The sequence below is a fragment of the Mobula hypostoma genome, chromosome 1 (assembly GCF_963921235.1).
Source record: "Mobula hypostoma chromosome 1, sMobHyp1.1, whole genome shotgun sequence".
Lineage (NCBI taxonomy): Eukaryota > Metazoa > Chordata > Chondrichthyes > Myliobatiformes > Myliobatidae > Mobula > Mobula hypostoma.
In genome coordinates, this window is record NC_086097.1 from 173,043,662 (window position 1) to 173,059,863 (window position 16,202).

General features: G+C 40.0%; 1 protein-coding gene across 4 annotated transcripts in view; it reads right to left on the bottom strand.

The window, feature by feature from the left end:
* Positions 1–16,202, bottom strand: part of LOC134352539 (intermembrane lipid transfer protein VPS13B-like) — a 1,085,891-nt gene that overhangs the window by 155,441 nt on the left and 914,248 nt on the right. For all 4 annotated transcript variants that reach the window (XM_063059809.1, XM_063059800.1, XM_063059806.1 and 1 more), the window contains exons 36-38: positions 15,571–15,963; positions 8,290–8,492; positions 3,268–3,469 (exon numbers count right to left, since the gene is read on the bottom strand). In XM_063059809.1, coding sequence (XP_062915879.1) covers positions 3,268–3,469; positions 8,290–8,492; positions 15,571–15,963 — 798 coding nt within the window. The remainder of the gene's footprint in view (positions 1–3,267; positions 3,470–8,289; positions 8,493–15,570; positions 15,964–16,202) is intronic.

A 16,202-nucleotide genomic window follows, 5' to 3' on the forward strand; every position in this document is an offset into this window, starting at 1 on the left:
CTATATTCCAAGGCACCGGTCGTGCATGCAGCCTGGTACAGCCGTTCCGATCTATTCTTACTTTCTTCTTCTTACTTTTCAATTTACGTTATTTTTTGTATTTTTTTTCTCATGGTAACACGTCGAAGCTGCACCCTCTCTAACATGCTGGTAGAGAGAGTTTTATTTGGGTTTTCTTTAGCGCTGGAAATGGTTACATCCCGCCACGCAGGACAGAAGCAAGGTCGCATTGTGTATTTTACGGACCAGCAAAGACCAGCCGGTTTAGCGAACAGAGCGGTGGACACCCCTGCTGAAATCCGGAGGAAAACACACAGAGGGGGATCACAAAGCCGAGGAAAGAGGACCGGGTTGAGACAACAGAGACTTTTGGAGAAGAGGAGTTTGGTGGGTAATACCGTTCTGACTGACTGGAAGTGCACTGAGAGCGGTAAGCGTAAAGGAGTTCGGTGCTTACTGTTCTGGCTAACAATGGATGGTGCAATCCGGGGTATAATACGATCGAGGAACGTGTTTGCAGACTGGATATTGAACTTTTTACTGTTGGACTTCGGCCACATTCCACCGTGATACAACACTTGGCGGCACGGGAGGTCGTTCCTGCCTGTGGCCATCGAATGTGCAGCTCCTCCTGTGGAGGGTCACACACCCTGAGCCAATAGACTGGTCCTGGACTTATTTTCCATCTGGCATAGTTTGCATTTTAGTGTTTGATTGTTGGGGTTTTTTGTATTGCTATATTTACGCTCTATTCTTGGTTGGTGCGGCTGTAACAAAACCAAATTTCCCCGGGATTAATAAAGTATATCTATCTATCTATCTATCTATCTATTTATCTACACCTCAGTTCCCTACCATTCACTGTGTAAGTCGAAACTTGGTTTGTCCTTTCAAAGTGCACCACTAGTCACAGGCCTCCAGTCAGACAAACATCTATGTATTACCACTCTTTGGGTTCGCTCACTAAGCCAGTGTTGAATCCAACTGACTGCTTCATCCTGAATGCCAAGCAAATTAACCTTCTGGACCAGACTCCCATGTCGAACTTTGTCAAAAGCCTCGCTAAAGTTCATGTAAACAATGTCTACCACCACTACCATCAACTTCATCAACTGTCTTCCCTTCATGCACTCCGGTAGTTGCTGAATACACGTCCTTCCAAATGAAAGGCACAAGTGCTACCACTCAGCCAGTGACATGCACAATCACTTATAGTTTTAAAGAATGGGGAGAAAACCTGTACCACAAGCATTCAGCCAGCCTTGTATATCAACTTTCAGTGTGAGAGTCTCAATTTTATGAATATTACCAAATGCATGAAGCATAGTACGTTGATTTAGTGGGTTTAAAATGAAAATATGATTAGACCATGAGTTTTATGCAACATGATTTTTGGCATTACAATTGTCCTTGATCCTTGACAGCATGAAGAGTCATTAATGCTTACAGTCTGTTCACTGAACATGAGATAGAACTAATCAGTGTAATTGAAAGTTTGACATCTGGCTAATATCCAAGGAGCATGAAACACAAGTGTCAGTTTAATTTCACTAAAAACTAACAACTTAAATCCAAGGCTCTTGCCAGTTATTTTGTAACCTTGCCATTGATTCCCTTTCTCTACAGGCTAAACTGGATTGCATAGGAAAACGTTAATAGTATCTGAAGCACGTCTGTTTCACTCCCCTTGCTTCTCTCTCAGTCTGTCACTTTCCACCCTAAGTAAGGATTGGGCTGATTTTGCACTCTATTTCCACCCCATCATCATCCAAGTCTGTTATATCTTCCAATACAATGGAATCACCTGCCCTTTCACCTTGTCGAGATTACTCTATAATGGAAATGCAACTAAAACTGCAGCTGCTGGATACCTGAAGTAAAAACAGAAAATATTGGTGATACTTAGCAGGTTAAGCAATATCTGTGCACTGAGAAACAAACTTAACATTTCAGATCAATGATGCAAAATCAATAACTTAAAGGTTCTTTCACTATTGCTTGGGTACTGCCAGCATTTTCTGTTTCAGTTTCTGTTTCCTTCTTTCCTGGCACCAAGTACTTCAGATGAAGCAGTATAGCTCTGCTAAATTACTATACTGCATTCAGGGCTTATGATTTATATTTTGGAGAAACCAAATGCAGATTGGGTGCTTCACAGATCCGCTCCATTCAATCCATCAGATGAGTGAGAGTTTCCAGTTGCATATCCTTTAATTTTCTATCTCAATCCCATTCCATAGTTGGTCTCGTGCTCAATTTTGATAATTCTCAACATAATGCAGAGAACACCAGCACCACCCTGCTTCATCCAATCAATGTATAAAATCTGAATTCCGTTAACTCTAATCTTTTAAGCTCCCTCATCACAACTCCTTGTCTTTGTCACTGATATTTCTTTGGACATCTAGCCCTTACATACAAAAATGCGTTTTCTCTCCTCAAGTCCTTCCTATAATCGACCTCCAAAACAGATTTTGATTGCCTGTCTTGAAATATTTAGCTTGACATTCCAATAAAATTGATTATGCTTCTGCAAAACTCCAGGTGTGTTTTCTCCAAGTTCTGTATTTGGAAAGTTAAACAAATGGCATCACACTCCCATGCTTGGGAATTCTCAGTCACTGAAGAGAAATATTACAGAGAACTTCCAAAACCAAAAAGTCCACCCCATTTGCCCTGGTCCAAGCTGTTTGCCCTAGGATGTTTTTTTTGTCCCAGAATTCTACTGAAAACCTGGCTCCTGATGATTCACGTAGCTGGGTGCACTCACAGAATGGCATTGGCAACAAATGAGGCCCTGCCCTCCTGCCCCACCCCCGCCTGCATCCTCCTTCCACTGTGACAAAACAGTCAAAAGATTTCATTGAATGATTTGAAATGAAACAGTTTAAACGTGTGCTTATTTATTTTTGGTTTTCATTTACTCATGTTGGAATAAGAGGTAAGGTCCAGGAATGAACTTTAAAAGAAAGAAGTCATTTAGAGCCAGTGAGACTGGTGCTAAAACTGATAGAATTTTTACATCAAGACATATTAAGGGTGACAGAACTAAAATAAGGTTAAGCAACAGATCATCAGAAATTTACCTAGTGACATAAAAAGCTTGAAGACCTGAAGTACACTCCTCATTTGCTTTGTTGCAGGAGCAATACCGGAAATGGCAAGTGGCGGCTCTTGTTTGTAAATCTGTAACTGTCAACTCCACAATCTAGAGATTTTTTTAATATAATAGAATAATATAAATACTTGAGCAATAATTCCACGTACCTGCATCTTGTATATATTGAAACTGCCCAGTTCTCAAATCATCAGAACTATGTTCAGTATTGAAAGCCTGGTGTCTGCCCATGATAGATGGTGGTGGCTGTGTGTGGTCTGACATCTGTGACTTGGCATCTTGCCTGAGATAGCCTTGGAGAAGTTCATGTAGCAGATTCAGGCAGCTCAAATGCTCTTGGCCCCAGAATATCTAAATAGAAACCAAAAAGAGTAGCACAGCTACTGATAACGTGCATGGGAACACAACACTAAAAATCAAAGATCCACTTAAAAGAGACTGACTAATAGAGTTTGGAATTCATTCCTCTAAGATTGAACTATGTTTGGCCTTTTTGAAACCAGCAATAAATAAAAATTTCATTGGGTTTGTTACAGCATTCGAGTATTATGTGCAGATCTGGTTGCCACATTATAAAAAGGATGCGGTTGTGTTGGAGAAAGAGCAGAGGAGATTCACCAGAATATTGACTAGACTGGACAAATTTAGTTATGGGGAAAGACTGGACAAGCTGTGCTGTTTTCCCTGGATTGAAGGAGGCTGCAAGGTGACCTGATATAGGTATATAAATTCTAACATGTAGAGATAAGGTAGTTAGCCAGAATCTTTTCAAAAACAAGAGGACATGGGCTTAAGGTGTGAGGAAGGAGTTTTAAAGGAGATTAGAAGGGCAAGTTTTTTTTATACTAAGAGTGGTTAATATTTGGAAATCGTTGTGGAAGTGATGGAGTCAGATGCATTCACAACATTTGAGATTCATTCAGACAGGCATTTAAAGAGGCAAGGCATATTTACTGCTCCTTAAAACCTTGTATATTGAGCAGGAGAAAGGACCAACCACGTGAGCTATTTCCCAACATTTCGTACAACTGCAACATCACACCCCTTACATTCAATTGCTCTGCTTGTATAAGCAAGCATACCAAAAATGCCCTTTTTCACTACTCTGCCCATGTATGTTGCAATTTTCAGGGAACTATGGATGTGCTCTTCAGGCCTCTCTGTATATCATTGCTTCTGAGGTTTCTGCCATTTAGTCTATATGTTCTGATAGAATGCGACCTTCAAAAGAGCACTACCTCACTTGACTGAATTAAATTCCATCAGTCACTGCTTCACTAAACTTTCCAACTAATCTATGTCCCCCTAGACAACACTTTGCTACCTACAGCTCCACCAATATTTGTGTCATCTGCAAATTTACTAATCATACTCCCTACATTTTCATACAATTCATAAATATACTGTATTTATATATAGCCATTTAGATATCACAAACAAATTATTGTTGGCAATAATAATCCAACTTTAGTTCTATACTCAAAAAGAACCTAGACAAAGCACGTAATCGTCACTTTGAAGCATATGATAGCCCAGAACTAACACTAAACTTTAGGAAAACAAGTTTCACAGAGCTGATTGAGCAAAGGCAATCTGAAGTGACAGCTAGGAACTGAACAAATATAAACACATCACTTACCTCCATAGGGGTTGCTTCCAGTGGACCAACCCAGATGTTGAGATTCAGCACAGAATCTGATGTGTCACCCCTGCCTTCAGCAGGTTGTCTTGCTGCATACCCAGTAACAAGAAGATCAAATACATTGTAGACTTTCAGCTTAAAAGCTGTGGCAAGTGTAACTCTCCTCTAAGGCTGCTAGACTTGGATGGCCTTTGAAAACCTGGAATAATAGTTTCTTTGGAAGAGCCTCAATACAAACTGCTAGGATCCCTGCATGAATTTGTATCTTTCAAGAGGCCAACATCTTGTGTATTGAAGTCCTGGTTATCTAGTGTCAACTGAGGTGGGGCACTGGATACATGAATCTGATGCAAGCCTAGCAAAACAATTGCTGTGCATTTAGTTCAATAGAGAAAAGAAATGGAAAGGCCAAAAGAAACACTCAGACATCCTCAAGCCAAACATCACATAGTGGGATACAGCAGGCTAGAGTAATGTTATAGAGTCATCGAGTCATGTAGCACAGAACCAGGCCCCTCAGGCCAACTGGCCCTTGCCAACCAAGACACCTATCTAAGCTTTTATATCCTTGTCCAGGTGACTTTTTAATGGCTAAATACTCTCAGAGAAAGAGAAACTACCTTTGAAGAAAATTATCATATTGGGATCACAGAGAAACACAAGAATAGCAAGGGCAGATAAACCTCTCATAGTAACTCACAGCTAAATTTAACACTTAGCACTACCAGATTTAACCATCAACCCTGGGGAGCATTGCTGCTGCTGTTGACAACTTTTTGGAAAGTGGCAACCTCCCACAACACAACCTCAATATTGATAGTAATTGCCTTACTACTATCACATGCACTGAGATACAGCAAAAAGCTTGTTTTGCATGACATCCAGACAGATTATTTCATATATTTAGGCACATCAAGATAGTTTAAAATAGTAAGTTGTAACATAATGCAGAATATGGTCTCACAGTTATAGACAGCATGCAATGCAGGTAGGCAGATAAAGTGTAAGGACCATGACTGTGATCAAGAGAAAATGTTTATCACACAAGGTCCATTCAACAGTCTAATACAGGGGATAAAATTCATCCTTGAGCCTGGTAGTATGTGTTTTAAAACTTTTCTGTCTTCTGGGTAAAAGGAAGATGAAGGGAGAATAACTGGGTAGAAGGTTGGGGGGGGGTTGTTTATTTATTCATTTTCCAGGATCAGAATATCACTAATAAACATTGCTCATCTTTCTGTTGAAGGTGTTCCCACAGAATTATCAGTATAGCAGACCCAGCACAATGAAGGAATGGTGATATATCTCCAAGTCATGATGATGTGGACAAGCTGCAAGTGGTGGTGATCTCAATAGTTTTGATCTTCTCAGTAGTCAAAGACAAGGGTTTGGGAGGCGCTGCCAGAGTAGACAGGGAAGTAACTGCACTGTGTCCAGGGCAGAGGGAGAGAATGACAGGGTGCCAATCAAACAGGCTGCTTTGACCTGGATGATGTAGAGCTTTGAAAGAGTATTTGGAGTTTCACTCATCCACGCAATTGATTCCATCACACTCTTAACTTGGGCCTTGCACGTGTTGGCAATGTTTATGTCTGTTAAGAAGTGAGTATCTTGGTGCATGATATCCAGCCCCTCGACTGCTTTTGGAATCCCAATATATATGTGGCAGGTACAGTTGAGATTTTGATCGAAGTGATCTCCATAATGTTGATCATTTGGAATATGAGGCAGTTCACCACAACCTTCTCAAAAACAAATGGGAAAAAGCAAAATGTGCTTGTCTTGCCTACCATGCCTACATCATAAAATTTAATACTGTATATAAAATACAAAATCATATTAGCAGTGCAACTAAATACTACAGGTAGGTGGTTAGACCCTGTCTTATTTATTTATTTATGTATTTGAAGATATAGCACAGTAAAACTCTTGCTACCCAATTACGCCCATGAGACCAATAAACCTACAAACCTTCCAAACCTTTGGAATGTGGGAGGAAACCAGAGCACCTGGAGGAAATCCATGTGGCCATAGGGAGAACGTGCAAATTCCTTACAGAGAGCAGCAGAATCTGAAGCTGGGTCACTGGCGCTGAAACAGCATTATGCTAACCGCTATGCAACCATGCTGCTCCAGTGGTTTCTTTAAATTTTTGAACAGAATTGTTGGAGATGGTCAATGCTTTGTATTTCTGTGGCAAAGATCGTGATGAGGTCTGAAGCTGAGTGGTCCTGCTGAAACTCAAACTAGACACTGGTGAGCAAGGTATAGGTGACTAAGTGTTGTTTGACAGCACCATCTGCATTCTGTATGCTACATTTTGTTACTGTTTTACCCTTGTACAACACTGGATGTGGTGAAATGATCTGTATGGATGGCGTGCAAAACAGATTTTCACTGTACCTCGGTACATGTGACAATAATAAACCAATTACCACTATCAGCACTTTCCATTGCTTGCTCATGGAGGAGATTAAACAGATTGGCAGAAATCTGCGGGAGGATTGGAGTTAGCCTGTTTTTGTGAAATTGGATATATCCAGACAATTTTCCACATGATCGGGTTGACAAGAAGTGCAGCTGGTTCTGCAACACAGGTATTCAGTACAACAGCTAAAATGTTGGCTGATGCTACAGTCTTTGCCATGATTATTTCTTTCAGACATTTTTTGAGCAGTAAGGATCTCAAATTGGTGAGATTATTCTGGCTGAATCTGTTTTTGTTAAGGTGGCAGACAAAAAACACTAGTTGGGTCACAAATATAAATATAATCCCTTAAGAGCTTTGTATATCCTTTTCAGAGTGCAACAAGGTGTCTGTTTAATGTCTCATAATTAAACTCAACAATAGACCACACAGCATTGTCCTGGTGCAACAGCCTAAATGTTTGTGCTCAAGGCTCTGGAACGACAATCTTCTGACTCAGACAAGACTGTTCACTTCTATGCACACCAATCAGAAGAACCCCAGGGTAATTTCATTAGAAGAGAAAACTTTTGAACCACCCAATATCTACAAATCTGTGAATCTGTAAGATTCAGATGCAATAATCCTCCATAAAAGGTGGAAAGAATTTATATCTCTGTTCAACACTGAAGTCAAGCTGGGGATGCCAAGGGTCAATTGAAAATTAGGTTTCTGTGCCCACTGTGATCTTTATTTGCAGAATGAAAACGATGACAAACTATTTATCCCAACAACTTACCTCAAAAGTTTTATCTCTATTATTAAGAAAACAAAAATATTTATGAATGTAGGTACCATACAGTATGATATTGGTCATTTCATTTTATTGCCCCACTCAAATGTTTGTTTTCCTCTGATCTTTTTAGAAGTTTATTACTCAATGTTAAAAAAAATCAACTACTTCAAATGTAAGAGTGTTGAAGTTTACCAGATAACCCGATCATGTTACCAGGGTGCTCTCTGCTTGATTTAGAGAGCTGGAAATAAAAGACATTTGGGTCAAACAAGGAACAGACTCATTAAAGCCAGACTCTCCCAGACACCACTGCCACCCACACAAACCTGAATCAGCCCAGCTTTCACGTCAACCAGCACTTTTGGAATGGAGTGAAAAGGGTCAGGGTCGCCACTGTGCCTACACCACTTAGCTTCCAGTTGCATTGAACAGCAGAACGGACCAATTAGTGCCTTACTCCTGTCTTTGAGGCATGTCTTTATGAGCAAGTCCTTCAGTTGAAGTGTAAATGTGGCACCCAAGATCATTCCTTAAACAGAGGAAGAAAAGAATGTCAAATTTATCCTCTCTTGCACAACTGCACAATAAATTAAATAGTGCAAGGCTAAAAGAAACATTTGTCTTAGCCTTCATTCTTTCTGCAGTTCTTATGAATCAGTTCTCTGATCTTTACATCTGTACGTAATTAATACAGGATGCCAGCTCCTAAGCAGCATTGTGGAGTTATGAGCAAACTGCTGAAGCAACTGAACTCTCTGCAATAATTTATGGAACACAATTTATTTTGCTGACTGACTGATCTGCCTTGTAAAGGAAATATAACATGTACTCTTGTGCTCAGCCGAATATTCTGCATACTTGAATATTTCGAAATCTGTATTTTAATTCAGCTTCTTGAAAAAAATAATTTAACACCTTTCCCGGAACATTGCTCAGGGGGCAGAAGCATAAAATACATCTTTTACATTACACTCTCACAGATGCTGACTATAGCAAATTGAGCTCTGGGGATGGTACTTAAGGTGTATTTAGCTGTCCCTTCCCTTCTAAAGCAGGAACATGAAAACACTTAACATATGTTTTAAGAGACATTAAATTTAGTTCAAAGTAAACAATGGAAGCAATTTGTTTGATGCTGACATATATTCTGTTATTCATATTTTCTCCACCACTCCTTCAGCAAGGGCATGTGAAAACAAATCACATGCATAGTCACACTACAAATTTAAGTGATCCTATTAATTTCTAACTGTATGCAGTCAGAGCAAAACGCTGTGAAACGGAGCTTCAAAGTGAATGCGTACAGCTTTGTTGAGCAGAGTGTATACCTTTGCAGAGTCAATATCATTTAGTCTTCAGTAAATGCACACAGTGATGTTAAGCAGATGAGATCCGTGTAGGTATCATTTATAACCTTTCCTGTTAAAATCATTACTATATTGACTGCTGGAAACCCATATTTGTTGCCTTCACTTCAAACACAGAGAAGCAGGCACATTTATTATTTTAATCCATCATAGTACTTATTTTCACTTTATTGGGGCACTGTGGTGTTCTTTTACACATCATTTCTGTAGCTTTTAATTAAATTTTATGGCTTCAGCCAAGAATCCTGGATGTTTTGTGTCTAACTAGGTTCAAGCAGAGTTCAGGTCAGAGATGAATCAGAAGAAAACACAGAGATGGTTATCAATTTATATGATCTCATCTGGCTAAATCACAGAGAAGGCAGGTAAACAGCTGTCAGAACACTGAAGAGGCAACAGACCAAGTCACAGTTTTGACAACAACTAATTCTAACTAATTCCTCCAATAAACCACTGTTAAAAATTACAAATTTGAAAATTGTTGCTATTTTCCTAAAACTTAAATGATTAAAGAGAGAAAAAAGAACTAACTACAAGAGAGATATCTGATCTTTTCCAGCTCCACTAATCTTCACTTAAATATTTCAGCATTATTTTTTAAACAATCCAAGAGACATCAAGCTTAATTTTCATGCTCTCTTGCATTTGTTATATTTATTTGAATTCTACAGGACTGATCAGCGTCAACTTTTTAGCACAGAGCATTTCTGGAGGCTTTAGACTGCTTTAAATTCACAATTTATTGCAGGTTTCTGGCCCAAGGATTAGGTGGTGGCTTGTTTCTTCAACATTACAACATCTGTTCTTTCCTCCTACATTTTACTTTCACTGGATTTCAAACACACCTCAGCAGAAGGCAAACACTGACAGGAATTAAGATTCTGGTGCTTTTCGTATTATTGCAAGATTCAGTGAACTTAGCTTGGTGTCAGCTAAATCCTTTTAGTTTTTCTTTTCAGAGAGTGGGGGATATGCTGTAATGACGTTCAAAATCCCAGTTGTTACAGAGCCAATATGATCATAACCTCTCATCGAGTGCAGGGAAGATGGAGGGTTTAAACAACTTGGTGTCAAATGTGACAAAATCAAGTGACCCAATATTCTACTGCAGTTCCAGGGGAAATTTTAATGGTGATTTGTATTCATCTCTACAAACTACATTTGGGTTCAATCCCTCGTGGTTTCCTTAATGTTTAATTTGTCTGCCGGCTTACACTGACAAAAAAAATTATTTCATGTGGTGCACACAGTAGTAAACTCCTGAGCTGCTTTCTAGAGGTGCAGTAGTACTTTTGATTCTATCTAATACAGCTTTCATGGAATGTAGGTTATTCAGTACCATGGCAAAATAACACCAAACAATACAGACCATGAACATTGATACATTAAGGTGAGTTTATGATTGTTGTGTTGTTTACCTTATAACATTTCAAGAAGTAAATATTATTATAATAAAGAGAGGGAAGACTAAAAAGTTCTGTGAATTGAAAAAAAATGTTTATATCTATCTTCTGTTAAAAATACACCAGGAGATAGTAAATTGGATGATCCATCTGTAGAACTAGTTGACCTCCGTCACAGGTATGGCAGATTGGCTTCAATGTCCTGGCTAGGCTATAGGGATACCAAACATGGGTCCAGCTCTCAATTATTAACTAATATCCAGTGTTGGAAGTGTGTGCATCAGGCAAGGAAACCTGATGCATTGTGTGTCAAAACTCAAAACATGTTCCACATGTCCCACACAGTTACAGTGAGAATGTACAAACTCCTTACCCCAGTCACTGATGCAGTAATGTGTTATGCTAACTGCTACATTACCATGTTGCCAAAGAGTTAACATTTCAGGTCGAGGCCCTTCCATGCCTTTCATGGCAGACCAGATAATGGTTTTGAACCAAAATGTCAGCTATCTATTTCCATCCACAGTTCATGTCTGACCCACTGAGTTCCTTCAGAGTTTTGCTTGTTGCTTAAAAAAAATAACTACATTGCCTGCTCCCCTTAAGGAACCGAAGTATAAAACACAAGAGCTGGGAGGTTACATTAGAACTGCAGGCCACACTTAGTCAGCCCACAACTTGTGTATGATGTGTTTTGTGTAAGATGCAGTTGAAATAGAGAGGGTGCAGAGAGCAAGTGGACAAGAAATGGGGAAGCAGAATTTTAAATGAACTGAAGCGTTTAGCCCCTGAGAAGCTTGTGAGCACAGCAGTGGAACAATTAAGCAAGTACACATGACAAAGTTTCCAATAGTGATTGCATATTGAGTGGTGAAAGGCCTTGATAGAGTGGATGTGGACAGGATGTTTCCTATGATGGGAGAGTCAAAGACCTGAGGATACAGCCTCAGAACAGAGGAGCATCCTTTTAGAATGGAGATAAAGAGGAATTTCTTTAGCCAGAGAGTGTGAGTCTATGGAATTATTTGCCACAGGCAGCTGTGGAGGCCAAGTCTTTATCTATATTTAAGGCAGAAGATGATAGCTTCTTGACTGGTCAGGGCATGAAGAGATATGGGGAGAAGGCAGGAGATTTGGGGCTGAGAGGAAAATTGGATCAGCCATGATGAAATGGCGGAGCAGACTCGATGGTCTAAATGGCCCAGTTCTGATCCTTTATCTTACATTGGCCATTCTAATTGGGCAGAGCCTGTGAAAGGGCTAGGATTTAAGGTAAGGTTTCCATGTGGTAATCAGACCCATCACTGTGGATGACCCTGCCATAAAAGCACTTAGCAAACAAGAGAAAATCTGCAGATGCTGGAAATCCATGCAACACAAACAAAATACTGGAAGAACTCGGCAAGCCAGGCAGCAGCTATGGAAAAAAGTACAGTTGACATTCCTGGCCAAGACCTTTTGGCAGGACAGCTGCAGGAAATCTTCATGCATCCTTTGGGAAGCTCTGAGGATTGAGACAAGCATGGAGATAACAAAAGGATGACCAGCCATTAGATAAAATAGTTTGGGGTTATAATGCCAGCCAATGTTAAGACTTGAAAGAGAAATTGTGTGGTCAGCTTTTTAACAGGAATTGGATCTCATGGATGTAAATTGAGAGGAGATGGAATTGAAATGAGAGTGTACTAGAAGTGAGAGAATGAAGAAGGATGGAATGGAAAGATTTAAGTGGATACTTGAGGAGAGAATGAACAGAATGATCAGAGATAAGTTATTGGGCCATCTATCTAGTTGCTGGTATTGAGAAGCAGTGGCTGTCCCAACTGCATCAATGTGCCAATTAACTAGTTAATGGCTATTTCATCAGATAGATATAGTGTGTATGTCTGGTTAATATATAGCTCCTTTCATGTTTCTTTCTCAAACTATCTTACAGCCAAGTATGTAATTTTAAGGACAAGAATTTTAAGACTGTTCTAACGTTGGCCAAGTAGCTTGCTCATAGAAGCAACCACAAGCAACAATATGATAATGACCAGATAAATACTTGTCAACAAAATGCTTCACACACAAAACGCTGGAGGAACTCAGCTGGCCAAGAACCAACTATGAAAAAGAGTAAACAGTCGATATTTTGGGCCAAGACTCATCATCACTCTTCATCTGGAATGGAGAAAAAAAGGATGAGAAGTCAGAGTAAGAAGGTGGGGTGAGGGGAGGAAGAAATACAACATGGTAGATGATAAGTGAAACCGGGAGTAGGGGAGAGGTGAAGAAAAGGGTTGGGAAATTGATTAGTGAAAGACATAAAGAGCTGCAGAAGGAGGAATCTGATAGGAGAGGGTAGAACACCAAAAAAGAAAGAGAAGGGGGAGGAGCACCAGAGGGAGGTGATGGGCAGGTAAGGAGATAAGGTGAGAGAGGGAAATGGGAATAGGGAATGGTGAAGTAGGGGGCATTTACCAGAAGTTCAAGAAATTGATGTTCATGTCATCAGGTTGGAGGCTACCCAGATGGAATATAAGGTGTTGCTCCTCCAAACTGAGTGTGAGTAGAGGAGGTGAAGGACTTGCATATCGGAATGGGAATGGGAAGTAGAATTGAAATGGGTGGCCACAGAGAGATCCTGCTTTTTCTGGCGGAAGGAGCATAGGTGCTCGGTGAAGCGGTCTCCCAACCTACGTTGGGTCTCACTGGTATAAAGGAGGCCACACCGGAGCACTGAACACAGTATATGAACCCAACAAGCTCACAGGTGAAGTGTCGCTTCACCTGGAAGGACTGTTTGGGGCCCTGAATGGTAGTTAGGGAGGAGGTGTAGGGGTGGGTGTGGCACTTATTCCACTTGCAAGGACAAGTACCAGTAGGGAGATCAGTGGGGAAGGACGAATAAACAAGGGAGTCATGTAGGGAGTGATCCCTGCGGAAAGTGGGGGAGGGGTAGGGAAAGATGTGCTTCGTGGTGGGATCCCATTGGAGATGGCAGAAGTTATGGAGAATTATGTGCTGGACGTGGAGGCTGGCAGGGTGGTAGGCAAGGACAAGAGGAACCCTATCCCTGGTGGGGTGGCCGGTGGATGGGAGAAGGGCAGACGTGCGAAATGGAAGAGATTTGGGCAAAGGCAGCATTGATGGTGGAAGAAGGAATGCTCCTTTCTTTGAAGAAGGAGAATGTCTCATTAGTTCTGGAATGAAAAGCCTCATCCTGAGAGCAGATGCAGAGGAGACGGAGGTACTGAGGGAAGGGGATGTTATTTTTACAAGTAACAGAGTGGAAAGAGGTAAAATTCAGGTAGCTGTGAGAATCAGTGGGTTTATAAAAGATCTCAGTAGATAAACTGTCTCCAGAGATAGAGACAGAGATCAAGAAAAGGGAGGGAGGTGTCAGAAATGGACCAAGTAGATTTGAGGGTAGGGTGGAAGTTGGAGGCAAAGTTGATGAAGTTGATGAGCTCAGCATGGGTGCAGGAAGCAGCACCAATGCTGTCGTTGATGTAGTATAGGAAAAATTAGGAAGTGATACCAGTGTAGGCTTGGAACATAGCCGACAAATAGGCAGGCACAGCTGTGATCCATATAGTGCCCATGGTTACAACTTTGGTTTGAAGGAGAAATTATTGAGAGTGAGGACCAGTTCCGTCAGATGGAGCAGAGTGGTGGTGGAGGGGAACAGATTGGGTCTGTTGTCTATAAAGAAGTGGAGAGCTTTAAAGCCCTCCTGATGGGGGTGCATGGGAACTGGACACATCCATCGTGAAAGTGAGACAATCGGGGCCAAGAAAAGTGAAGTCACTGAAAAGATCCAAGACGTGAGAAGTGTCAAGGATGTAGGTAGGAAGGGACTGAACCAGGGAAGATAAAACAGGGTCCAGGTATGCAGAAATAAGAAAATGCTTAACTGCAAAATGCTCCTTTGAAATATTGTTATGACTTCTTTTAATAACTAAACGAATAACTACCCGGGAAATTGTTTGAAAATGCAGGGTATAGTTTAAATACAGAGCAGTATTTCTTTTTGTCTTCTAATCTAAACTTTCACAATGAATGAAATTTGGCAAGTCTGACAGTCATTTGTACCAGATGACTTTAGCAAAATGGTACTACTCAGGAGATCAGGAAACATAACAAATCATTTACACCTTTTTACATATACTTTGTATAAAACATCTTTGTACTTTCAGCCTACTAAATCAGAGTATTTGATAGCACAGCGAGGAAATAACAGGTAACAAGTTAGCCCTCTCTGTGCCACTTTAATTGACATAATTCATTACTTAAGGGCTAATAACATTTTTCTGGCATGTCCTAAAAATAAGAATATAATCTAAAGAATAATTACCCAATTTTTAAAATTAATATAATTTAAAATTAATAAACTCACATTTTAACATATTACTATCGTGAAGTGATCTTTGGTGCCTTTCCTTTTCAAACTAGTTAGTTTCAAAGCATAATATTAAATCACATTTACACAATGGCCAAACACTATAGATACTGCAAATCTTAAAACAAAAGCAGAAATTGTTGGAAATATTCTACACGTCAATAGCTTCTGTGGAGATAGAAGTAGAGCTAATATTTCAGATAGATGCCCATTCAGTTGTAACTTCAAAGTCATTTAACTTTTTTACTCTTGGCATAAATGCTGCCTGAGCTGCTAAGAAACTCCAGCATTTTGTGTTTTCATTCAAGGAAAGTCATCCAATAGGTGAAACAAAATGGCTCCTTTCACACTTGGCAATGGAGTAAGCTGGGCTTAAACTAACATTTTCTCATATAACTCGCAACATTAGATCACAGAGAGGTAACTTGGAACTATCAGTTTAGTTTAACTCACCTGTAGGCTTGGGGCCTACTCGTATGTTAAGAGCACCTTCTAGGCTTGAAAGTGAGGTCAGAATAGAAGGCTTTCTGGGATGAGGTAACATCTCCATCACAGCAACAATCTGAACTGTGTGGATGGAAAACTTCTGAAAAAATGACATGGCTTTCCAATTGCTTCCTTGACAAATTGCTCTCTCGGTGAATGATCCTGGTTCATTCTTCACTCCAAATGTTGATGTAAACATCTCATCTTTATTGTAAACTCTTTTGGGGGAGACTGCAGCTTTGGAGGTGATCTCATGATTATATCTTGGCAGTATCCTCTTTACAAAATTTGTTACTTGATCCAATTTGACAAGACTCAAGTTGACCTTCCAGGGACGTGATAATTCCAAATGAACTTCAGCTGTTTAAAAAATAAAGCACTGTATTTAACAAAAATAATCACTCATACCAAGTAGAAAGTTAAGAAAGACTGACATACTTGTCAAAGCAAAAAGGCTAGTTTAGTTATTTTGCTGCATGTATAATCGTAGCACACACATAACCATGGCAGCCAGAAAAAAACAGTAATAAGGGAAAGAAATATTCAAATCTACGCAGAAAAAGGTTTCATCAAATTTTAGCACATAACTTGTTCGTATG